A 26,784-nucleotide genomic window follows, 5' to 3' on the forward strand; every position below is an offset into this window, starting at 1 on the left:
AAAGGGGGGGAGGAGAAGAGGAGAGGGAGAGGGGGGAGGAAGCAACAGATGAGCCCCAGGCCTCCTCCTCCTCCTCCTCCCCCGGGCTGGTTCAGTTCTACCTGCGGCAAATCTATGGGTGTGTTACAGTTTTGGTTTTTAAATCACTCAGATCTAATCTCTGATCAATGAACGTTGAAAGTTTATTTATTTACAGTTTCTCTTTTGTCTCCCATCCTGTCGAATCCAGCCCTGATGTAACGTTATAGGTTCAGGGCTGCAGATCTGATTGGGACACAAAAGTGATAGCCTATATATTTTTTTGCCTGTAGGCCTATATGCAACTCATACCATGATGCCACCATAAATCACAACTTGGTAGAGGCTCGCCATATCATTCAAAAAGTACTGCACAGGGAATCATTTATTGTGCTCACCTTTCTTGTTTCGTATGACTGCTTACTCAACTGTTATATTAGTAAATCATCATTTTAAGGGTCTCGGGCATGTAATGTCTACACACGTTCATTATCTTTTGCCTCCCTCTGACCCAGATCCCCAATTCTTCTCACCATCTTCCTTTTCTCCCAGTGTATGGGATTAGCCTACTTTATGCATGATTAATTGATATCAAAATATGAAGCCCTAACCAAGTTGTGTAAACCAACTGATCATGTTTTTACCATGCCAGTTATGCTGGTAAAAGATGTGAATTTTGAATTTTGATGTGAATCTAAAATTTGAAGAATGTGAAGTCTGAAAATACATTTGTTCAATTTTGAATAATTTAGGGTATTTTTTTATTGGGGGGGACAATTCATGTTTTTTAGAAATTGGGGGGGGGCAGGGGGCATGTCCCCCCCGGGATCTGCACCCATGGTTAGGGTAATAAAAACCACTTTAACAAGGGTTTCTGTGGCTCTAATAACGTTATCAGCCAGAAAAACTAACAACAAACTAACAAAAACAACATTTAATGGAATAAACTCTAGAACAGTGAGTCAGATAATGACACACGGAGGAGCTGTGAGTGTTTCAACCGTCAAAACTGTCAACCTGCAGGGATTAATAAAGTTTTTCTGGTCTCATCTGAAAAGAAATGTGATTAATCAAAAATAATGTTGGCCAAATAATATAGGCTGGGGCCCCTCAGACAGATAACTTACTTTGACTTATTTTATACAACTTAACATCAATGGCTCATCAGAAAGGTCACCAAAACATTTAATTTAAACCTGGTTCGGTTTACTTTCCATGTTGTCTTTTGTCATTTGAGCCCAAATTGTCCAAATTTAAGACACTTTTCCTCCGTAATAGTAATAAATTACATCCTTGATTATGATTGACATCCTTGTGAAAACGCTAAATCCAAAAATGGCACATCCTCCAGAGGTCAAAATGTTAATCTGTCTCCTCTGGTTTTGGCAATTTGATTAGTTAGAAATGTGTAGTTAATTATTGCAGGTCAATATGAACTCAATAGGTCTCAGTTGGAGCAGCAGTGGTTTACTTCATGTGGATGTCACTATCCAATAAAGTTGTGTGTAATCAGATTACATTACCAAGAACTGGGACATGTGAAGAGCTTGTAAAGAGCTATTAATCCATTTACATTGACTTTAAACATGCATTTAAATTGCTTAAAGGCACTAGATTTGATTTTCAAACCTTTTTAAGGTTGTTTTTTGACACAATTAAGACACGACTAAAACTAAAACACTAAAACTGTACTTTTGTATTGGAGTCAATGGGCAGTAGGGATGGATCAGGCTGCACTCAGAGGCCTCCAGTTCAAATTCTGTTAGTCTCTGTGCTTTTGTGAGCGCATTGTGTGAGAGAGAACACGTTTGTCTACAACTGTGGAGAAATTCATGTGTGTAGAGTGTAATTTGTGGCCGGGAGAACAAGAGAAAGAGAAAAGTTTCAGACGATTTTTTTAGACCCTCTCCCATTCTTGCCGATGATGTCACCCACTCTAGCCCGGAACATTCCGCGCAATACACACCCATTATAAATTTGAATTTTCGTAATGATTTTTAAACTGTCATCAATCAAAAACTGTTAAAGATATCAATAAGCTGAGTTATATCTGAATAGTTGGACATTTTGTGAACGTTTTAGAAGTTGAATGAAGTCTGTAGCTGAAAGTATGCTGAAGTAGATGAAGTTCAAAGAAGCAGAGGATTTTGAAGAGTTTGAAAACGGTTCCCATTCATTCTTAATGAGAAAACAATTGCTGCGAAAGTTATGTGGAAAAAGTGAGTGTGAGTGAGTGCCAGGGAACAGGATTATATTTATTTATTTATTCATGAACGACTGCACAGACTGAAGAGGCCACAACACAAACAGCTCAGAAAGGACACCCACGTGTTGTTGAGTGTTTACCTCGACCAGTGTTTGACATATGGAGATGTTTTTGTTTTGTTGTTTTTTTCTTCAGCTCAGGTTGGAAGTGATTGCTCTGGCAGGCCTCGCTGCTGCTAACTCAATATTTCACTGGCTCATCATGATGAATGCGTTTCCAGGAAGATTTAGCAACAGACAAGTTGTTTGGCTAAACAGCTGAGGACAAAATACACAGTTGATTTAATAACTGAGAAACTGCACCGTCCCCTTTGTGTCTCTTTCTCTCTCTGTGTGTGAAGTGTCTGATGTCACTGTGGATCAGAGCCACACTCGTTTATCATATTCTCCCACTTCTTTTTCTTCTTCTTCTGGAAAGATATGAAGTAAGTAAAGATGTTGTCCTCTCCCTTCCAGTGAAGTCTGAATCACTGCTTCACAAAATCAAACAAAGAAAAGGCCAAAAAGGAAAAAAAACACATCTTGAACTTGAGAGAGAAATTTCCAACAATCCCACATCACATCTCCGAGTCGTCTCGTGTTGTGTTGCACAATACGTAGTTCAGTTCAGCTCTAAACAGGTTTCGTGGTAAAATACAAAAACAAAACTCATTGCAGGTGAATTTTTCCAGCCCTCGCAGTCGCAGATGAATTTCCAGAGAATGTGCCCAACGATTAGACTGTGCCCTGAGGAAACGACAACAGCAGAGAGTCTGATTCACCTTTTCATTCTGTGTTGCTACTGTTTGAAAACTCCAGATCCAGGCCTAATGTGTTATACGATATGATATCTAGTCTATACACCAGAAATAATTTATGACTTTCCTTTAGCTTTTCAATGAAACCTCACTCCCTCATTTCCATTAATAAAGCACCTGGTTTCCATTTACCCACACAGTTTGCACAATAACTGGCATAAAATGCATCTGTTACTCACATGTACGCGACGCAGCTCCTCAGGCGTTTTCCTTTCATGTTTCGGTTTCAATGAGTTAATGCAAGTCACTCCGGTGCATGGATGGTAAATCATCAGGTTACAGTGTCTTAATGTTGCAATCTTTTTAAAATATGAATTAAAATGTTGGACTCGGGCCAGTCAGTGTAGAGCAGGTATTTTTCCCATTGATAAGAACATGCAAATAGGAAGATTCCTATAAACGTTTGTATGTATGATGGTTTTAATATGTTCCCTGCAGGCTGATATAAAAACCTAGTTTGGTTTGAACTCTGATATACGTTTAAAGGGATAGTTCACCCAAAATTGAAATTTCACTCATTATCTACTCACCCTCATGTGGACTAATAAGGGCTGGGAGAAGTTTCAGAGTCCTCCGTGGCTTCTCTGAGTTACAGGGGGTCTCGGCGTAGCAGTGCATGTCCATATAACGGTTGCAAATGGATACCAACTGTCTTCGTAACAAAAAGACACACCAAAAAACATCCAAATACCTCCATGCTGCTCGTATGTAATGTCCGTCTTGTATTGAAGCCCCGAAATGCGAAATTGTCCCAAAAAAAATTAAATAAGTCTATATTTCAAGCTTGTTTTGTAGCGGAAGCTTCTCGAAGCTCCTCTTCCCAGTTCTTCCAATTTGGACGAGAAGAGGAGCTTCCGCTACAAACAAGCTTGAAATACAGACTTATTAAATTTTTTTTAATTTAAATATTGGAGGTATTTCAATGTTTTTTGGTGTGTCTTTTTGTTACGAAGACAGTTGGTATCCATTTGCAACCGTTATATGGACATGCACTGCTACGCCGAGACCCTCTGTAACTCAGAGAAGCCACGGAGGACTCTGAAACTTCTCCCAGCCCTTAGTCCACATGAGGGTGAGTAGATAGAGTGAAACTTCAATTTTGGGTGAACTATCCCTTTAACCTCCATGAACAACACTCACCCTCCCCACACTGTGCACACATGCTTAACTCACAGCGGTGTCTGCAGACTGTCAGGTCGGCTCCTGGCTCCGTGGGATGGGGGGTGGGGGGTTGCAGGGCAGAGCGGAGCAGATGCAGCGACAGGAAGTTACTAACGTGGTCCAGATGTGAGGACAAGAGACCACCTTCCGCTCCACAGCTGGAAAACGTGGACGACTACAGGCAGCGACTGCAGACAGACACACACACACATACACAGAAAGATCCACAAAAAAACATTTGTGTAGTTTCAGATATTAAAACTGTGATTGATCTCTTTACTCACTGCAGAGGAGTGTGAATAAAGTTTTGTTTATAACTTTATTCTAATGTGGCTCATTAACAGGTTCTAATGGGATATAAAGTGACTCCACTTATAACATAGTTAACTCCTCCACTGAGTACATCAAAGCTGTGCATTCAACATGTCGGCACCCTCTAGTGTTTGAAATGATGCAGTGCAAGATTAAAGAATAAAACACTTAATTTTACAAGATTGATTCTTTTTTTTATTTAACCAGATTAATTAATTTTACACAGAAACTCAGTTACAAGTTTTCTCCAAACTGTTCTCAGACTGACAACAACAGATAAAAAGAACTTAACCAGGATTAAGCAGAACTACACAAAGGCACAAAATCAAGTGCTTAATATAAAGAGAGAAAACAAAACTAAACAGTTTAATAGGATTTATGTATAAACAGGGCAGAGACTCTGCTGCTTTGGGCTGTTTGTTGGTTTTCCATTAGTCACGTTTCCATTGACTGGACATTTTTCAGATTCTCCAGAGAGAGACGAGAGGGGACGTCTGTCTGTGTCTTACTCCTCTGTCCACAGTTTTTTTTTTTTTTAAGAGTCCATTAGAGGCCGTCACTAATCCTCATCATCCTCTTCATCGATTAAAACCATCTTCCGTCGTCGCTTCACAGGAGCAGAGGTGTTCAACTCCCCGTCTGAATCTGCATCGCCATCCACGTCCATCACAGAGGAGGAGTCTCCTGTAAACACACAAAGTGCTGCGGATTATTCCTTTTTTAAATTCTTTTTTCGTGACTTTTCTTCTTATTTTCATTTTTGTTTTTGTTCTTTTTCATATCTTTTGCTTATTTGTCTTTGTTTTTCTTCTATTGTTGAATCTGCTTGTGCATTATGTCCATATCTATACTTTTAGACATGATAATAATAAAACAAAACACTTGTGTCAGGATTAATGTGAGAACAGTACCATCCTCCTTCTCCTTCTCCTTCTCCTCCTCTTCATCATCATCGTCGTCCTCCAACACTCGGCTCCTGCTCCTTTTCGCTGACGTCTTGCGGCTCTGGGACCTGGTGGTGATTGTGCAGAAAAAAAGTTGAAGAAGAATTAAAGGAGATTAAAACTAAAAATAACACATTACTCAGCTTAACTGATAAACAAAAACATTCCTCACCTCTCGGCTGGACTGTGTGTTTTCTCAGAGGGGGTGGAGTCTGACACTGGAGCTGAAAACAAACAAACACACCTAACACTTTAACACATTAAGCAGCAGATTTAATACAACACATTTTTAAAAACGCTGCACCTGGAGAAAACCTGCTGGTCCCTGTGGTTTCTCATCCGGCCTCTAAGAACCGACGCTCCGGAGGAATCTGATCGCTACGTGTGATTTTACACTTTCCATTTTTAACCTAGCGTTGCTGCTTTTCTATGTTCGACATTTTGAAAACCATGAGTGAAAAGGTGAAAGAAGAAATGGATGAGATGAGTAAAAGAAAACAGAAATATGGACAGATTGCTAAGACAGAAACTCCCATGTGTTTATATTTGTTTCTGTATTTACCCGTATTAACTTTGGTTTTATCTGTATAAGGATTGGCAAGATGCGCAATCCAGAAATAAATTTAAAAAGTGTTTTAATAGCATGCATCAGATGTTTTAAAATGTACATTTTGTATTCATGTTGGTTTTGTGTCATTTGAAATGAGATTTGAACATTTTTGAATCACAAAAGAATGATAAATATTAAATATTTTAAGTGTACTTATAGAAAATACTGTCATTCTGAAAACATTAAATTGAAACAGATTGTTTTTGCTGTATTTCTATATTCAAAATGTGAATGCATGGCAATACTGAGCAGGACATCTCTTAAAAACACCACTTTTTTTCTACATACCGGTAATGTGACAAATTATTTGTTGTTAATATAACATTTATTCCACATTTGAGTCCAGATTTATTTTCCTGTATATATCTAAGATCTGTATGAAAGAATACTGGTTGCACCACTTGACACTTGACACCTGGCTGTATTCTTTATATCTATTCTTGGCTGCTTGACAAACCGAAGCAGTTTATATTATATAGGAGGCAGGTTTAATTGTGCACGGTGTCGCTTTACACCGGCTGTGACAGACAGAGCTGTAATTAAGTGGAGTCATCTGATCCCAGGAGGCAGAGAGCATGAAGTTCCCACACATACCTGTCGGCTCGGAGCCGGGGGGTTGTTTCCTCTTCCGAGCGAGCAGCAGAGCTCTGAGAGCCTGAGCTCTCTGTTCACCTGAGACCTCCTCCTTCTCCTCCTCCTCCTTCTCCTTCTCCTCTTTCTCCTCCTCCTCCTGGGGATCTCCAGCTGGACTCCTCGGCCCGTCCTCCTCCTCCTCACCACCTTTAGCTTCCTCCTCTGTGGGACTCAGAGCTGCAGCGGCGCTCCGGAGCTGTGACACGCTGAGCTTGGCCGGGATTCTCCAGAAAGTTTCCTGATTAACAAACAAGTCAATTATAACTTTATTGTTTTGCAGTCAAACACAGAGACAAACAGAAGCTGTGTCTCACTTCCCACACTTCCATGAGTCCACTGTCATGTAGTTTACTATCTACATTATGTGCTTACCTCTGTAGTGTGTGGATTTCGACTGTCTCAAATCCAATACTGTCATTGTGCACTTATTTATTTAGCGAATGCAAAGTCTTTCAGCCAAGCAGCATTACGCTCCGTGTGGATGCATTGGTTTGAGAACGTGTGATTTTGCAAGTTTAGACGTCAGATAAATTAATTTTGTGCATCGCAACTAAAAATTCAAGTGGACTTTCATTCATCTGTCATAGTAGAGAAGCAAGTCAATTATGTTTCCTATTGAAATGCAAACAGACTGAGAAATAGTTTTTATGCAAGAGCCATAACTGCTCTAAACGCAGCCGACTGATTAATTAACTGAATCACATGTGCAACATGTGTGTACGTGTGGTGTGCTTGTTGAGAGTGTTCTTTTTAACCTGTGTTTTTGCCTTCATTGTTTTCTTCTTAATGACACTGAACTGCACTTTGTGCTTGTTGCAAAGACAATACACACATTCTATTCTATTTACTGGCTTAGCCTCTACAGAAATATCACACACACACACACACCTGTTCATCTGCAGGAGCTCGGACTCCCAGTTTGCGCAGCAGCTTCTTGAAGCTCTTGTTGTCCATGGCTTCTTCATTGTCCTCGGTCAGAGGGACCAGAGCGGCGGGCTGAGAGAAACCTGACGGAGTCAACCATAAAACAAACATCCCATCAACTCACACTAAAACTAGAAAACAACTTTCAATAAAGAAATAAAAGTGAATGAGTGAGGAAAGTGTTTTTCCGGGAACACTCACCGTCTTCTTCACGGTCGTCGGCTGTTTTGTACAGACGGTTCTGCAGCCACAACAACGGGCCGGACATCCCTGATAGACAAGAACAAGAAACTTATTTTATTCCACATGTTCAAGAAAGTTCATAAAACATCATAAAATGTCTTTATATATTTTCTAAACCGATAAAAACTGGCTCTAGCATCATCTTGCTGTAAATATGTTTGAAAAGAGAGATTACAAATATGAATTTAAAGGAGTTCATATGTTTAAAAAATTAAAATCTCGGACTAATTGAAGGTTCATCCATCTCTGTAAAAGGGTTGGGGTGCACATATGGAACAATCTTGAGAATTAATTGTAATTATGTGGGTCTCTTCAGAGATTTAAAGGTCTCCTCAAAAACTAATTAATTGATAAATATAAACAAAAGGTTTTCTGGTAGTTACTGTAAGTGTTGTTCAGTTCTTGCTTGGAATAATTGTCAAATGCACTTTCTCCAACTAACTGACAGGGAGAACGGCTTCTCGCTCCCATGTTAAACAAAGGTTTTTTCATGAAAGTGACAATAAATTGAATTGAATTGTTAAATGGTGTTGTATATTTGATGGTGTCATTATCATTGCAAAAACACTGGAAGAGGAAATGGGCAATCTGCCAGATCTAGGCCTTTTCGGTTAAATTTAAAGTTGTTCTTTTATGTTGCTTTGTCGATTGACCAAAATAAATCAAATCAAATCAAATCTTGAAAAATAAATCCAACCTTTAAATGATAAACTCATCAGGTAGTTTGTCTTTCTGTCTCACCTTGCAGTTTTAAAGCTGTCACCATGGTGACGAGGTCGGCTCTCTTCTCCACCCCGTGGCTCCTCCTCGCTCCGTTCTGCGATCCCTGCCTCTCACGGTCTTTATCTTCATCTCCACCTTCATCTCTATCTTCCTCTTCCTCTTCCTCACTCTCCTCAGACTCGTCCTCCTCTTCGTCCTCTTCCTCGTCTCTGTCCACAGAATCGTCTGGAGACTCCTGCGTCAGTCCGGTGAGGAACTCTTCCTCAGTCTGCGGCACAGAAACACAATATATTTATAGATATACGTATATAAGGATGTCACGATTATAGATTTTCTTGGTACGATTATTGTCAGAGAAATCATCAGGATTATTAAATTAAATAATTTTACAACACGATGAATATGTAAAATCAAATATAGTGAAAATATTATTACATTACTAATTAAATACTATTTAAAGTATCTATTAATACAGGACTAATTATTATTCCTTCGGAGGGAGGTACGTTAGGTAAATTGATATTAACGTAATTTAACCGAGTCACTGTGTATTTACCTTTACTTCGCCGTACAAAGCTGGGTGAGTTTCATATCGGACGTATATTTCCTCCTTTGGCCGCTACGTCGTTGCATCATGTTTGACAGGCTGACGAGCCGTCATCGACTTAACATGTTTTCTTTTGTTTTTTTCATTATTTGCATCTGCATTTATTGTTGCTCTGTTTGAAAATTCATTATGTAATTCTCCAGGCAGCAATGTTTTAGTAGTAAAATGATGAACATTTACAGCTTTTTGCAACTTAACATCAAATCATCAAAGTGTCCTCAAAAAACATGTTTGTTTGAAGAGAATCAGTTTCCTCTGCCAAACTTCACGGTTGGCTCGCAGTTGTTGTGTAACTTTGTTTTCGTTCCGTGCATGTTGCGCTGATCTGCTGATATTGTTCAGACATAATCTTTTTTTGGAAAATGACAGGATTTAGGAACCTTTACGATTAAATAAGCGTGGCAATTAATTGTGAAAACAAATAATCCTGACATCCCTATGTATATATATATATACCTATATTTATTATTATTTATTATTAACATGCACAGTCAGGTTACCATTCCTCTCCCGGAGCTCTTCCCCTGAGGTTTCCGACTCCTCTTCTTGTACAGCTCCCTCCGCTCCGACACCAGACCCAGACTCAGCAGCTTGTCCACCACTCGAGCGCGAGACCGTTTGGCTGTGAGCATCTTCATGATGTTACCCAGCACATCTGTAAGAGGACAGTCACATAGAAAACCATTCAATCATTCAGTTTCTTCACTTAATTCAGGAAATGCATTCTCAAGTTCATTCTTTGTTCCTTTCATGAAAGTGTAGAGTACAATACAATATGATGGTACACAAATCTATAATTGCATTCAAATCAACACCTTTCATGATTGGAAAAGGAGCAGTAAGAAGAATAAACTTAAACTCAAAGAATCTTAGATTGTCTGTCACTTCCAGTCACCTACACCCTTAATCACATCAACAAAAAACAAAACAACCAATATAAAATTAATTTATAAAACCAAAACAATTCAAAATTTGAACATCTAGTGAAATGTCCAATGTATATTTTCTAATTTGTTTCTGTGTATGCTTTTTTTTAAAATGAAAAATATCTGTACAACACTTCAAATTGTTCTGTTGAGAAATCCAAACTTTTACTCCGACACAGAAGTGCACATTTGTTTTAAGGTGGTCTGAGCAACTTGATGCTTGAAATCAAATCTCCTCCTATGATTTTCATCTTCTTCATCTCTTTAATTTTCAATAACCCTGACTTAGTCAATAAAATATTGGTATGTTCTCTAAATTCTTTTTTCTCTAAAGTTTTCCTGCGACTGACACAGAGGTGAAACTGATTTGAGACACAAAAATGGAGTCTGGTACCGTCTGAATCTCTGAACTCGTCAAACAGCATCCGCAGCTCCTGCTCCTGCTCCTCGGTCCACAGAACGATGCGGGTGCCTATCCTTTTGGAAAAATAAAAATCGTAAAAATTAAAATTTACCACCGTGTGTTGTTATGTTTTATGCCAAGTGACAGAGATCATCGTCCTGTTCAGCACCGAGTGAAGACCAGAGGAGGTTCTGCTGAACTATGAGGCAGTTGAGTTGTGCAAAAATAATAAGGACATGGTCAAATATATTTTTTGTGAGGTCACAGTGACCTTTGACGCCAAAAACTTATTTAGTTTTTATCTAAAGTGATGTATAAAGCCATAAAAACGCCAACAGACGTGGACACAATTGTTGGTACCCTTCCGTTAAAGAAAGAAAAACCTGCAATTGTCACTGAAGTAACTTGAAACTGACAAAAGTAAAAGAAAATGTGAAAAATAACGAAAATCAGACACTGGTTTTGAATTGTGGTTCAACAGAATTATTCTAATAAACAAACATCTGTCAACACTTCTGCCCACAATAAATTTCCCTCTGGGACAATAAAGTATATCTTATCTTATCTTACAAAGCTTCTGGGAGAACGTCCTCTGGTCTTTTTACTTTAGTCAGTTTCAAGTTATTTTCCTCCTGACGACACTGACACATCAGTAACCACGTCTCCATCCACATGTTTTTATTCACATTAAGCAATATCGAATTAAAAATGAAGATTACTTCTGTTTCTTCAGCTCCTTGGCGTTTGCCACCAGGCCCAGATGAACCAGCTGCGTCACCACCTGGCGCCGGGTGCGGGAGCTGTTGCTGAGTAACGGCAGGAGAGTCTCCACGATATCTGGAACTGAAGCACAAGAAGACGATGGAAGAAGAAGAAGAAGAAGAAGAAATGGAGTCGATAACTTCACTCTGCAGAACTTAACAGACAGAAAAGATGCACAAACTAAAGTTAAAAACAGGAGCTGAACCTTCAGAGTCGCGGTGTTCCTCGTAGAGTCGACGCAACTCGTCGTCCTCCTCCTCGGTCCAGGCTGGTTTCTTTCCCTCTCTGACACACGATGGACAAAGACAGACGAGGTTTTAAACAACAGAACCAAAGATTTGATTCAACCGTGTTAGCGATGTCACGATTATAGATTTTCTTGGTACGATTATTGTCAGAGAAATAATCACGGTGTTATGATTATCGCGATGCTAAAGTCATTAATTGTCATCTATGGTAAATGTTTAAGTTTGAAGCATTTATTTTTCTTTATTATTATTATTATAAATGACACACTAACATTTAAATTTCTACCAATCCAATGTTATGTTAGGTAAATTGACATTAATGTAATTTAACCCAGTTACTGTGCATTTACCTTTACTTTGTGTACAAAACCAGGTGTGTTTCCTGCAGGTGATGATTCATATCAGACGCATTTCCTCCTTTAGCTGCTGCTTTTTTGCAGCAGGTTTTACAGACGAGCCGTCGTCAACTTTATACTTTTGTATAAATAAATAAATAAATAAATCTTCCTCTGCCAAACTTTACCACTCGGGCACGTCTTTGTTTTGCAACTGGCATAGAATACACATGGTTGTTGTGTAACTTTGTGTTTGCGCTGATCTGCCAACATGGTTCCCTAATCTTTTTTTGAACCTACTGCGAACCTACGAACCTACTGCTATGACTATAGGGATTATGACAATAGGCAATTTTGCCAAAATGTTGAACTATCCCTTTAAGAGTATTGAATACCAAAAAAAAAAGGGAGCAACAAACCCTTCTTTGCTGTAGCCTTCTGTCATCTCTCGTACGGCCCCCACGTTCTTCCAGAACAGCAGTTCAACGTACGCCTTGTTGTTCTGAGCCGCCACAACAAAGAAGCGGTTCAGCACGAACTTGGAAAACGTCACCAGTTCCTGTGACGGAAAAGGAGAAAAGAGAAAACTTCAGCTCCGGTATCAAACCCACAGTCGACTTTATATCACCGGTCCAGGTGTTCAAAGGTAATCTGATCGGATTTAGGATAATGGATTAGATCAAATCTTAAAAATGGATTGTTTCAAAACTAAAAAAAAACAGATCCTGAGATCAGATTAGATCATGTGATCCAATCTTGGTTTTAATCTGGATCAAACCCTCAGTTTGTGTTTTTAGTAGGATCGGGTTAATTTTGATCCAAAACATCTGGATTATTCTGATCCCAGCAGTTTGGTGGATTCAAGGTGGATTTCAGGAACAAAATGTGATTTAAATTAAATTCAAACTGGTCAAATAAACAATATTTATAATGTCGTATACAGTATATACATTTAATGATTTATATGTTGCACCTGATTTTTAAACCATAACAGTGATTAGAAAATAAAGTTAACTTTTGAATATTCTACAACTGAATAACTTTTCCCCAAACTGAATTTAATGAATTTTAAAATTTGAAGTTTAAATTTTAAACATATTCACAATGTATTTGACTAATGTACTGTATATTTGCCAGACTAGATGGGGTCTGGCTGTTTAAAAGACACCCCGTTTTCAAATAAACACACTTTGAGTGAGCTCATGCTGCTGTTCTACCTGTTGTTTACAGACCTCAGTGTGATACACAGGCGCATTTAAACACTCATTATCCGGATTTGGTCATCTTGAAAAGTTTGTATCTGGATCAGACTGATCCAACTTTGCTTTGAACAACTGGGATAAAAATAAAAATGTGATCCTTAAAGGCAAAAGAATTCAAAGATTTCAAAATCCGGATACTTCTGATCCAGATAAACCCTTTTAGACAACTGGGCCCAGAAGCTGCTCCACATTAAACTTTTATATCTTCTATGGTGTTACTGTTCTACCTTGTATGCAGCTGCAGCGGGATCGCTCATGATCTTGTTGAAGACGTTGAAGACGGAGAGCTGGTAGAGCAGCGCGTCCATCTTCAGGTCGACGGCGAGGCGGTGCAGCATCCGGGCGATGCAGTGGTTAGTGTGAGGCGTGTTTTTGGAGTACGTCTTCAACAGGAGGATGTACGGACGCACGATGTTGGGGCTGGCAAACCTGAGAGGAGGAGGAAGAGGAAGAAGAGAAGGTGAAGAAGACGAGGCTCACTACAGGTTTTTGTTAGTTTGTTTGTTTGTTTTCCTCACCTCTTGATAAAGTCTAGGAAGTTGAAGTCTGTTTCAGAAACCTGGACCGACTCCAGCTCCTCTTCCTCCATCTCGGCTCCGTCATCGTCCTCCTCCACCACCGGATCGGGAGGAGCAGACCCTGAAACCAAAACGTGAGGTTAGTTTATCAAAAAGTTTTTTGTTTTTTTTAACGTAGGAAACAATGTGCAGATTTACTAGATGGACAAAAAGGAGGGAACTCGCCACACTGTATTCTCCCAAAACACTGAATAATTAATTAGAGGATTACATGATAAAAGGACAAGGACAACGTTTTGAGTGTTTGGCTCTTCGTCGGGTCAGTCAATTAGAGCCCTACTTGTTTTCTATACATTTGGGTTATTATGTTTCCATAGAACCAGTGTCGAAAGTGTGTTTCCATAGCCTATTTTACACGTTCTATATCAAAATTCTCTGTACATATCATTTCCCTCTTTGTATAGGGAAGAGGAACCCCTCTTCCCTATACATATATATGTTTATAATATTTTCTTTGGAGCTATACCCCAGACTCCATTGTATATTTTTCTTGTATTAATTTGGGTTGTGATATCATCATGAATTCATTAATTATCTGTAGAACTAATGCTTAAAATGTATATTTTGTGTTAAAAAAATGTTTTGTATACATCATTTCCCTTACTTCTTAGGGAATCGGAACCCCTTATATGTATTTTTCCCTTTGGAAACAGAGAAAATGTGTGTTTACAGAGAAAAGTTATTTTTCCCATCTTATACTGTATATATTTTTTCCATACCAACCTTACTCTCATCAAATACGACAACCTCTTTCCATTCTAATACTTGCAATGCCAATGAATATCTATAGACTTTGTATTGTTTTACTATGGATTCCTTATGACCTCTTGATCTTTATTAAAACGTTGTCCTTGTAATAAATTATTCAACATTGTGGGAGAATACAGTGTGGCTAGTTTCCACCTTTTTGTCCCTTTACCTTCCTGTACTTAGCACCTGGCTACATTTTGGATGTGTGTGAGCTTTTTTCTTTTTCAGATTTAATAGATGCTCAAAAACGAATCATTATGCAAATGACGATGACCAGACGTACTGGGCAGGTTGGCGTGCAGGATCTGTTTCAGCAGCTCCAGTTCCTCTTCAGGTTCCACATCAGCCGAACCGAACACGTCTCCCTCTGGCCAAACCTCCCTGAATGAAAAAAAAAAATCTTTAAAAACTTAAGTAATAGTTCACCAAAAAGTGAAATTCAGTCATTAGTAATAGGGACCAACACAAAAACGTCCATAAAACTACACAAAAACCATTTAATATTCCTCCACACTGCTCGTCCACTGCAATCCAAGTGTCCTGAAGGGAGATAGTCCAGAGTTTACTGGAAACAACCTCATTTAGGACATTTTTACAGCCTAAACAGTCCTGTATTGCGCTCTGACGTTCATGCATGTGAACGTGAGAGCGCGTCCCAGGCAAATTCAATCCAGGACTGTTGAGGCTGTAAAAACGTCCTAAATGAGGTTGTTTCCAGTAAACTCTGGACTATCTCCCTTCAGGACACTTTTGCAGTGGACGAGCAGTGTGGAGGAATATTAAATGGTTTTTGTGTAGTTTTATGGACGTTTTTGTATCTCATATTAGGATTTCGATGGACTACGAACCCCCCTCCCGCGTCTCCAGATAAAAAACTACTCAGGAGTATTTCAAAATGATTTGTGAATAAATAAATAAATAAATAAATAAAGTAAAATAAAATAAAATAAAATAAAGGTCACATTTAAAAACCTGTGTAAGTCAAAGTGCTTTCCATAAAATAATAAAAATATACAATAGTGAAAGGTACAACCACACTAAAATGACATAAAATACACACAGACATAAGACAAAAAAAGGTCAAGTCAGAACTCCCTGTAGGTCTGAAAGTATTTAGAGAGAACTAAACCCTCTTCAAAGACCCGGCAGCATGTCTGACGTGTAATTAACTGACCGGGCGGCTCGCAGCATTCCCAGAGCTTCCGGTCCGGTCCGAGCCAGCAGGGCGTCCTGCACGCGCACCATGGCCTCGGTCCGCTGCTCCTCCAGAGGAGTTTCAGATGTGGCATCGAACGGCACCAGACTTTCACTTAGAGACGCCGACAGCTGCACAAAGAAGACAGACTTTGTAAATGTTTTTGGGGGGATAGTTAACCCAAAGTTTACCTGCTGCGAAAGCACCGGAGCTATGTTCACTATATGAGGAGTTTTACTATTACATATACGTATATATATTACCGTAATGCCCGCAATTTCATTTTCAAAGGAGGGAAAACAGAAAGAGCTAGAGTGGAGAAGTGAAAGATATAGAACAGAAGAGACATTGTGTGATCCTGTGGTGTTTTTTGAGAGAAACATTGTGAGTGTGTGTTTGTGTTTTAGCGGTGCAACGGATCATTGTTGATCTGTTGATCCATTCGTATCGCTCTCCGCAGATCAGTTGATGGAAAAAAAAACTAAGTTGTGCGTGCATGTAGTGTGGCAACACTTCTCCCAACATGTGTACTTTTGCACAGTTTTTTTTGTTTTGTAAACCCAGAGTCCTATGGTGCATTCAAAACAACTTGGAAGTCGGAAATTCCCAACTCCGACTTCCGACATCATTGCGTTCACGCTGCAGGAACTCGGAAGAGAAAAAACATGGATACCCAAAAGAAGTTTGGCATATTGTGGCTCATCGCTGAATACGAGAAATATATGCAGCAGCAAATTATGTTTATTTTGGATGCAAACGAAGAGGAGAGGAGACGCCGCAGATGAGTGCACATACATATAAGGTTACAGCCTAGATAACCGTTAAACGTTATTTCCGTTACATACGAGGACCACAATTTCACACAATACAACAATCACAGCTTAATATGAACGTATTTCATATACTGCAATTCATAAAACACAAAAAATATGCATTAAAACCTCAACAAATAACTTACTTTTTTTTTTTATTCTAACCGTTTAAGACGAGGGCCGCCATGTTTTGATGTTGTCGTGCAAGACATCAAGTCGGAAAATCTGAGCTCTGAAATGATACCCGAGTTTCCGACCTGTAATTTCCGAGTTCAACGCCGTTCACTTCACTTTTGACAACTAAGAGCTCGTTTTTTTTTACGACTTCTGAGTTGTTTTGAACGCAGCACTAGATTAAAAAATGACTGAGTTTGATTCACAACATGTACAGGTTTCCACTTCAAATGTCAAATCTAAACTTCATGTGCAGTAACAGTTTTTTTCCTCACTAAACTCCTAAAAAAAACCAAGCTAATTTAGTGTTTTCTTTATTTAAACTGCTAATACTTCCACACCATGTGAAATAATCATTTACTCCTGGAAAAAGAGGCCAAAGCACACAGACTTAAGATCATCTTCTGACCATTTTATAGCCTTAATAACAAAATACAGAATCCGCTATAAAGAGTTAAAGAGTCTGGTGTCAGATACATGAGCTACATCTGCTCTCTTCTCTCCACACTGACCTGAAACCCTGAAGTCTTCAGCTCTTCCTCCACGATCCTCCAGCTCTCCGCCAGCGCCTCCGGACTCGTCTCTGGAGCCGCTTGTTTCTGTTTTCCTCGAGACTTTCTCCGCTTCACCCTCTTCCTCTGCAGCAGCGTGAAACAGAGACGTTAAATCTTTTAAAGCCGACACTAACGGGAAACTAAACGTTTAATGTAACAGAGGAGCTCACCTGGACGACGAGGTTGTTGCGACCTTTGCAGAAACGCTCCAACATGCGCAGGAAGAGGTGAGTGGACTCCACCAGGTCTATGAGGTACGAGTGAGGCTGCTTGGTTTCATCAAACTTCCTCAGCAACGTCAGGAAGATCTCCCTGTACTCCATCAGGTAGAAGATGTTGCCTAGGGAATGACAGGAAATAGAAAACAGGAAATTATTTTCTTCATCTCTTTTCATTTTATTTTATTTTATGTCCAACATAAAACATAAAGCACACCATACAATAAAACAATGCATACAAAACATCCAATACACACACAACATTAAACCACAATCACTACAATAGCATGACATACCATATAATAAATAAGTAGTGCTTGGTATAAGGCAAGAGTAGTGTGCAAAGTTTGCAAAGTGCTTGTTAGAGAATATAAAGTGTCAGCAAAGTCCTGGATACCAGCGATGGTAAACTGTGGTGTAAAGGAGTTATGCACAGCACACTAGTAATTTAAAATCCATACAGAAATGTTACAAGGACAAATCTATGTATCGATAACACAAATACAAGCTACAATACAGAAATTAAAATGGATTTTCAAGTGGGTTTTCCCACAGGGCCTACATGTTATATGAACCACGTGTTTGCCCATTCATAAATCACAGACAGTATCACCAAGGTCAAGTTAAAGCTGACAAGACTGTGAGGCAAGGAGCCATTTTTGTGTTTCAAGACAAAAGAGATTATGATCAAGGATGTTTTTTTATATTGGTAGGGAGCCTATTCCACTCATTGATTGGCTGTTTAAGAAAAGGTGGTTTGTTAACTGTCCATAACCTTATTTAAAGCATTGCATTATGTTAAATCTGAACTCTCCAGGTCTGGTGTCTCCTCCTCTGTGTCTCTAACCCTCCTCTCCTCCATGTGCATTCATTTGTCCTCTTCCTGGTCCGTCCAACAAGCTTGAAATATAGACTTATTTAATTTTTTTCGGAATTTCGCATTTCGGGGCTTCAATACAAGACGGACATTACATACGAGCAGCATGGAGGTATTTGGATGTTTTTTGGTGTGTCTTTTTGTTACGAAGACAGTTGGTATCCATCTGCAACCGTTATATGGACATGCACTGCTACGCCGAGACCCCCTGTAACTCAGAGAAGCCACGGAGGACTCTGAAACTTCTCCCAGCCCTTAGTCCACATGAGGGTGAGTAGATAATGAGTGAAATTTGAATTTAACTATCACAACTATCACAATTACTCCGGAGCTTTTTAATCAAGGTAAAAATGTTGCATAGCCATGGAAAAAATCCTGCTTAGTTTCCCTTTAAAACAGGCTTATATTTCACATTTTAATACAATTCATCAATCAATTTATCTGAACTGGAGCTTCTGAGTTTCTTACTTTTAATCACATGGCAGCTCTGTCTGATGCTCTCGTCCTGTGAGCGGTCCATCTCGTTCACCGTCAGCAGCAGCTCCTGATACGCCTTCAGAGCCAGGTGCATCCTGGGAAAAACAAAAACAAACAACTGACATGAGTCTGTGGTCGATTCACTGGTTTGATGTGTTTGTTTCTCGGCGCTCTCGTCACCTGCGGGACCAGGACGTCGCCTCTTTGCGGTCAGTGAGCAGCATCTCGTAGTAGTTGGTGATGTTGCGCTCGATGAAGTGAAACGCCCGGATGGACATGGTCTCGGAGACCAGGTCGGCACGGAAACCGTTGCCACGATTGAAGGCCATGAAGAAGCTGAGAGCCCACAGGTAATAACTCTCATCGTGCTCCTGGGTCTGCTCTCGGATCAGATTCTCCTGCAGGAAGAAAACAAAGAGACGGCCTCTTCAGTATTTTATCCTCGTCCACAAAAACAGAGTCAGAAATAAATCAAAGACTCGTTAAAGGGATAGTTCAACATATTGGCTAATTGGCCCAACCCCTATAGTCATAGCAGTAGGTTCGTTACCTTTAATTGTCGGTGCAAGCTATTTTTAGAACGGCGGAGCAGAGCCGTGAGCTGCTCAGAGCTATGCTACGGAGGCTAATGGGATTTCTTGGTTTCCCTCATCAAACTCGTCAAATACACAATCCAACAACTCCACAACGCTCTGGTGGACAAGTTGTGACCTGCACATTCACCACGCTATGAGATAATAACAGAACGTTACCAGACAGAGTTGTTTTAGAGGTAAATTCAGAGACTGCTTGCTGAAAAACTGTCCCTGAAGGCAACGTGCATCAGCGGTTTTGCATGAACTTCCCTCTAAAACAACGTTCTGTTATTATCTCATAGCGTGGTGAATGTGCAGGTCACAACTTGTCCACCAGAGCGTTGTGGAGTTGTTGGATTGTGTATTTGATGAGTTTGATGAGGGAAACCAAGAAATCCCATGAGCCTCTGTAGCGTAGCTCTGAGCAGCTCACGGCTCTGCTCCGCCGTTCTAAAAATAGCTTGCACCGACAATTAAAGGTAACGAACCTACCGCTATGACTATAGCAATGGGTCAATTTGCCAAAATCTTGAACTATGCCTTTAACATCATCTCACCTTGACCAGGTACATGAGACGGTTGTAGCAGTTCTCCAGGAAGTCGACACAAAACTCTCGCAGGAAAAGTCGAACGTTTAAGGCCGAGCGCCGTTTGTCCTGACTGTCCTTGATCTGACGGTTCTTCTTAGGAACACGTCTCACTGATTTACCCGTGTCATGAGTGTAATTCTTGAACTGAAAAACAAGCAGAAAAACGAAGATGAAAAGAAAAATATGACATTTGCATTAAAACTTAAGACGATCAGATCGAGTTACGTTTATATTATTATATTTCAGGTGAGTGGGAGTTGCTGCACTGCTCACGTTGTTAATATTTCTGTGATAGATCACATCTTTGTCTCCGATCGCCTTCAGACCTTGAACCACGAAGGAGCCTCCAAAACGAGAGTGTCTGAAAGAAAAACATCAACTGTGAAACAGAGAGGAAAACACACACACGTCTACTCCGATGATTGTACTTCTAAAACAACTTTACGAGGAGGGAGGAGGAATATTTGACCCGTTCTGTATAATGAAGATGACAAAAGATTTCTACAACATTATAAACACATACAGTGTCTTCATGCAAAAGTTTGTCCCCGCCCTGGTCCAAATGTCTGTTAATGTGAACAGAAGCCAGACCGGCACCCCCAGTTAATCTGTCACAAGATGTCTGCATGTTTAATATACACTACTCACAAAAAGTTAGGGATATTTGACCAGAATCTCCCTATAAAAAGTTCCTGCTGCAGTGATATTCTGTCATGAAGCCTTTTAAGTAGAAGGATGCAATGGTCATTTCTTTATCTCAAACTAAAGCTAACAACAGTGGTGGCTACAGCACAACAAACATCTCAATGTCTCAATAAGTTGATCAGTTTGATCAAAGTGTCGTCTTGGTCTCATGATGTCACCATGGTAACATGGTGGAGAGGAGAGGGAGAGAGAAGAGGACTGTATACAAACTGTCACTGACCCAGAACATTTAGTGTTTCCATGACAACTGAACCACTAAACCAGACGGTTAATCACCTTGTTAGAGAACAGCAGGTTATTCAATAATGACTGAAACATTGAACAACTGGACGTGTGCATTCAAAAGTTTAGAGAAGGTTAAATGAAGTTCACCTGTAAAGGTTGTAGTGCATTTTAGGAGCATTCTGAAATTGAATCCAAAAGCCAAACATCCCTAACTTTTTTCTGAGTAGTGTAGATCACTGTGCTTGAATAAAAAAACGTATCTTGACAGCAAACGGAGCATCGTCTCGTCTCGTCACCTGGTTCCTCTTTGTAATGTGCGGGAGCGTTTCTCTGCCTGCTCCCTCTGCCTCAGCGCCTCCAGCTCCTCAGAGTCCTTCATCTTCTCCTCAGCTGAACGAGCCTGACCGGCGCTCACCAACGCCTCCGGGGTCTGACGGGAACAAAATTTAAAAAAGAAGGAAGACTCATTAAAACAGAAAAAAAACAGCTGGTTTGCTCTGTCAATCAAAACCTTAAAATAAGTTGTTCAGTCTGACCTGATCTCTGAACATGAGCGAGATGATCTCCAACACGTGCATACTCCACTGCTGCTCGCTCTGCGCCGACGCCAGGAACTTGACCAGGTCGTCGAAGCCGCTCATGTGAATGGCCCAGAGCACGCGGTCATGGATGCTGGCGTCATCGTCCACTTTCTACAGAGAGAGAGAGACAGAAAGAGAGAGGTTGGATTTACAGCTGGAAAAGAGTTCGTCTTTATGACCAGAGTAGTGATGTCACTATTATGGATTTTCTTCTACGATTATTGTCAGAGAAGTATATAAATGTATACTGTCATATTCGATTATTTGTCTATACCAAATGTTTTAGGCTCTTCAGATGTTGAGATTTCCATCTATTATGCAGCAGTTACATTACAGCCAGTGTCCAAAATAAACTATTTTAACTGACAAGGGCCTTGTCCACACGAACACGGGTATTTTTGAAACCGAACTTTTATGGACCCCGGTTAAAACATTTTTTGCGTCCACACCACCGGTGTGACAAAAAATAACTCCGTCCACATGAAACCGCAAATCCATCTAAACAATGTCATGTGCATTCCAAAGCAGTAGGTGGAGATATCACTCCTAACAGGAAATCAGCTGTAACTTGTACAGAGAGAGTGGAGGCTCAAACAGCTCAAACTGACCGGCACCGCGAGACGAGTCCGCGCTACTAACACCCCGCCCGTAAAATACACAAATACACACATCGTAACGATAATCCATCGATCCACTGATTGATTCTGAAAGGCTTCATTGAAAACAAATGTACAGGACGGGAGGATGCAAAACAGTGGGGAAGTGACCGCAATTTACAACTTGATAAAAGCCTGTTTTCGCCATATCAACATTATGTTTACATATGGTGACAACGCGATTTTGTATTAGTGTCCGCATGTTTAGTGATTATTGATATTCACAGTAGCGTCTGAGTGGTCAGCGCATGGTCAGCGTCGAGAACTTGACATGCTAGCAACAGTAACTAAGGGGGGGCGGGGATTTATGAAAAATGTACGGTTTTCCTGTCCACACATGAAGCTGAAACCGGAGTTTTAGAAAAAGTTCACCCTGGACTCCGGTTACAAAAAACCCACAACTGCGGTGACGTGTGGACGAAAGGCCAAACCGTGTAGAGAAACACACGGTTTCAAAAATACCCGGGTTCGTGTGGACGGGGCCAAGAAGAACAGTGAGTCCTGCAACAGATAATATTTTAGTGCTAGAATGATCACTTAAGTGTGTGTCATGCAAACATTCCACCTTAAAGGTGTCTGATAGGTGCCAGTTGCACAGTGATTAAAATATTGAAATTGTTAATTGGAAGAAGAAGAAAAAAGACAGAAAACCACACAGCAACTCTGATTTGATTAACTCTGTTTGCAAGATGTGAATAAAGAAGCTGTGTGTATTTGTTCAGTTGTACACTGACTATTTATTTTGTTATCAGTATAGTTTTTATTTGTATTTTACCTTATTTTAGTGATTGTTTTTATTGTCTTAACTTCTGTTGTTAATCTATGTTGGTAATTCATGTGTTTTTCCCACTGTAATTAATATTGCTGGCACTGGATTGTATTTATGTTGTGCAGCACTTTGGGCAACTGAGGTTGTTTTTAAATGTGCTTTATAACTTAAATTTGAGTTGAGTATTAAACCTGTTTCTTTTTGAGATGCGTGTTTGAACTGTTCCATGATGTTATATTGTGGTTAGAGTCAGACCTTCTCTTCACACGGGTCTGCAGGGACATGCAGCACGTTCCTGACCAGCAGCAGGATCCTCTCGATCAGCAGGTTGTCTTCCTCCTGCCTCTGCTCCCAGTCCTGACGGAGACGAAGGTGAACGAGGAGGAAGACGAGCAGGAACCGAGGTTATTTCATCTGACATCATCATCATCATCACACAAACAGTTGGATGTTTTATCAGTGAAACACTCACCAGCTGCAGAAGGTTGTACAGCGTCTCACTTAAAATGCCAAACACTCTTTCACTGGCAAAGGCCTGAAGAATAAACGCAGAAGACAACAACTTAAAATCCAACTCACACCAACACTATTACATATTTACAAACATATGAAAATTAAAAAGGAGACTTCACCTCTTTATAGGCTTGTAAATGAGACGTCACTCGCAAAAAGTGATGTCTGAACACCGGGTCGTCTGGGATCTTTCCAAAGCAAAGCATCGCCGGCTGAGTGAGGTTGACCATGAGCCTGAGAGAAAAACAAAAACAAACACATGACAAAATGTTTATTAAAACAGAACTGACTTGTAAAAGTGGTATTTAGTTCTTACATATTAACAGCATTAAGGTTCCTACCTGATGCAGGCATCAAACAAGGTTTTATCTTGTCTGTGCTGAGTGATAATGGGCAGAAGGTCGTTCTGTATAATCTGACCGGCTCCCAGCTGCTGACGCACGTCACGCGTGTCGTCTTCATGGCGTAAATACCTGATCAAGTCTTTTACACTCTCTGCAACGCACAACACAGGAGGACAATAGGTAAAAGATTAAAATGTTAGAAGGTGAAGGTCCCAGACTGAGTTGACCGCTGCAAAGACATGATTTTTTTTACATGTACAAGGACACGTATGACTTTATCTGCTGATATGTTGTTGCTTTCTCTCTTTCTGTTTTGTTTAGTATGTTTATGTAAAGTGAAGATAAAATAAAATCTGATTATGAAAAAAAAGGAGATGAAAATGTAAAAAAATTAAATAAACAACATATTGACTGTAACTGAATATTTTACTACTACACTTACCCAAACAGTCACTCTCCTTGTGATAAGTGTCTCCCTCCAGATAACCAAGAGCGCTGCAAGTCGCCAGAAGTTCACAGTTCATCCTGAGGAGGTTCACACAGGAAGATTAAGAGAGAGACAAAAACATTTATAATATCAGTGTCAGTCAATGATGAACAAGTTTAATAGAGCATCACAAAAACCTGAGCAGTTAAAGCAGTGAGCACCTTAACCCGACTCATCTTTACTGACAGCTAGCTAGTATGAGAAAACTTAAACTTTTCCACTGTGTGTGATCAAGTTTGGTGTGTTGACTTTATCAAATCTGAATATTTAGAGGGAGTTTAGTGTTGTACGGTGGCCTGGAGGGGTCAACGCACAACAACTCAACACATCATGCAAAGACAGAAACATGCAACCAGAAAACAACTTTTGAAAAAAATCTCACAACAAGACAGAAGTGTTTCTAATAGTGTTACTGATAGCAATCCCATGTGAATATGTGATATTGACAGTTTGGAGATTTTGTAAATCAGTGCTGCTCTTAGCACAAACCATGATTCAAATGTGTATATATGTCTATTTCTTCTTATTTATTATTTTGTCTTAATCATACTCTATTGCAAATACTGCTGCCAGGTTTATATACCTCTATTCACAGGCAAAGTAAAAACACATGATTTTGGATTTAAAGTGGTTTAAATATGTTTCTCTGACACGTCACTACACCATAAATATACTTACACTGTGCTAATAGTACATATTAGCAATATCATCTGGATCATGTGATATTGACAATTATTATAACATCCAAACATCCAAACAAACACAGCATATTTTACAAGACCAACCCCACTATCTGTCTCTTTATTTTACTATTTCCAACTTATCTACATGTATATGTTTAGACATGCCACTGTTGGCGTAGAGCTGTAAAGTAACTTGGTAGTTTTACTCAAGTACTGTACAAGTTTAGGTGTATATACCTCTATTCACAGGCAAATATACTTCAGTATACAAATAGACGAGTGAAAACACATGATTTTTTAGGATTTAAAGTGGTTTATATGTTTCTCTGATACCGACTACACCATAAATATACTTATATTGTGCTAATAGTAAATATTAGCAATAACATCTGGATGTGACATTTAAAGATATTATAATAAACATCCAACACATCATATTTTACAAGACAACCCCCACTATCTGTCACTTTTATTGTGACTTTATTTAACTATTTCCAACTTATCTGCATGTATTTGTTTAGACATATCACTGTTGGCTTAGAGCTGTAAAATAACTTAGTAGTTTTACTCAACTTCTGAACAAGTTTAGGTTCATAAACCTAAATTCACAGGCAAATATACTTTACTATACAAAATAGACGAGTGAAAACACGTGATTTTTTTAGGGTTTAAAGTGGTTTATATGTTTCTCTGATACAGACTACACCATAAATATACTTATATTGTGCTAATAGTAAATATTAGCAATAACATCTGGATCATGTGGCATTGAAATATATTATAATAAACATCCAACACAGCATATTTTATAAGACAACCCCCACTATCCGTCTCTTTATTTTACTATTTCCAACTTATCTACATGTATATGTTTAGACATATCACTGCTGGCGTAGTTTTACTCAAGTAACTTACTGTACAAGTTTAGGTTCATAAACCTCGATTCACACAGGCAAATATACTTTACTAACTTATATATGGTTTAAATATGTTTCTCTGTGACCGACTACACCATAAGCGCTGTCTATTGTCTAATAAAATGTCAACATTAACAACAACAACAGCTGCTGTTCTTCCACCTGCTAATGTTATGTAGCCACCAGTTACTGTTAGCTCCTGTTCTCAACGGTCGGAGCGCGCTCTGGTTCAGAGGAATAAAAACCGACATATTCAGTGAGTTACCTGGCGGTGTGGACGTTGTTCCTCTACAGGTGTCGTGTTTAACAGACTGTCCGCTGGAAAGTTTGGCTCTTTTTCATCAGGACGTCGCTGGTAGTAGTTTTTTTTTAGTCCCACTCCCGGCGACTCGGACAAGTCTCGCGCCAATACAGCGGAAGTAGAATGTCGTCACTTCTCTTATTAACAGGCACATGGCAACCCTCAGTTTGGTATTTCAGGCATCAGGTTGTCGGGCGGTTTAGCGACAGGTAGGGCGTTTACTAGTGACATGGTAATTGTGTAAAGCTTGTTGATAGATCAGAGAATGTGATTGATTATGTTTATCTTCTGGGTGCCAGATTTTAGGAAGACAGTGAGATTTGCCTTCAGTTTGAGCCACAATGTCGCCTGAAAGGTTAAACTGAGGGCATAAGCCGTTAGGAAAACCGTCTTATCAATGTGGTTATTAAGCTTCTTGGCGTTTTGGGCTGTTGTTGTCATTTCTCAACATTGATAATTTGATTGTCCGACAAAATACGCCTTTTCTAATTAGTTTTTACCAAAGACAGTAAATAGTAATTAAACAGACGGTGGCCCGGGTTCAACTCACTACATAACTTAAAACAACACATGCAAAAGCACGCATTCAGAAAAAAGTTCAATTTGACAGCAAATTGACTGTAAAAACTC

General features: G+C 39.6%; 1 protein-coding gene across 1 annotated transcript; it reads right to left on the reverse strand.

Annotated features, from left to right (window-relative positions):
* Nucleotides 1-4,799: 4,799 nt before the first annotated feature.
* Nucleotides 4,800-26,263, reverse strand: timeless (timeless circadian clock). The gene is made up of 30 exons (XM_085775686.1): nucleotides 26,119-26,263; nucleotides 24,209-24,291; nucleotides 23,764-23,917; nucleotides 23,542-23,656; nucleotides 23,382-23,444; nucleotides 23,165-23,266; nucleotides 21,440-21,595; nucleotides 21,200-21,333; nucleotides 20,247-20,334; nucleotides 19,941-20,117; nucleotides 18,989-19,206; nucleotides 18,800-18,903; nucleotides 17,407-17,576; nucleotides 17,195-17,320; nucleotides 15,676-15,827; nucleotides 14,785-14,882; nucleotides 13,692-13,812; nucleotides 13,401-13,602; nucleotides 12,331-12,470; nucleotides 11,534-11,613; nucleotides 11,286-11,409; nucleotides 10,558-10,640; nucleotides 9,738-9,892; nucleotides 8,649-8,898; nucleotides 7,866-7,934; nucleotides 7,629-7,747; nucleotides 6,702-6,978; nucleotides 5,670-5,721; nucleotides 5,465-5,565; nucleotides 4,800-5,237 (listed from the first exon to the last, which is right to left on the reverse strand). Exons 2-30 carry the CDS (start codon nucleotides 24,288-24,290, stop codon nucleotides 5,113-5,115), a joined length of 3,837 nt encoding a protein of 1,278 aa, XP_085631812.1. The 5' UTR covers nucleotide 24,291; nucleotides 26,119-26,263; the 3' UTR covers nucleotides 4,800-5,112.
* Between the last annotated feature and the right edge of the window lie 521 nt (nucleotides 26,264-26,784).

Source organism: Trachurus japonicus, chromosome 5 (assembly GCF_045865225.1).
Source record: "Trachurus japonicus isolate A0001 chromosome 5, Traja_1.0".
NCBI classification, from domain to species: Eukaryota; Metazoa; Chordata; class Actinopteri; order Carangiformes; family Carangidae; genus Trachurus; species Trachurus japonicus.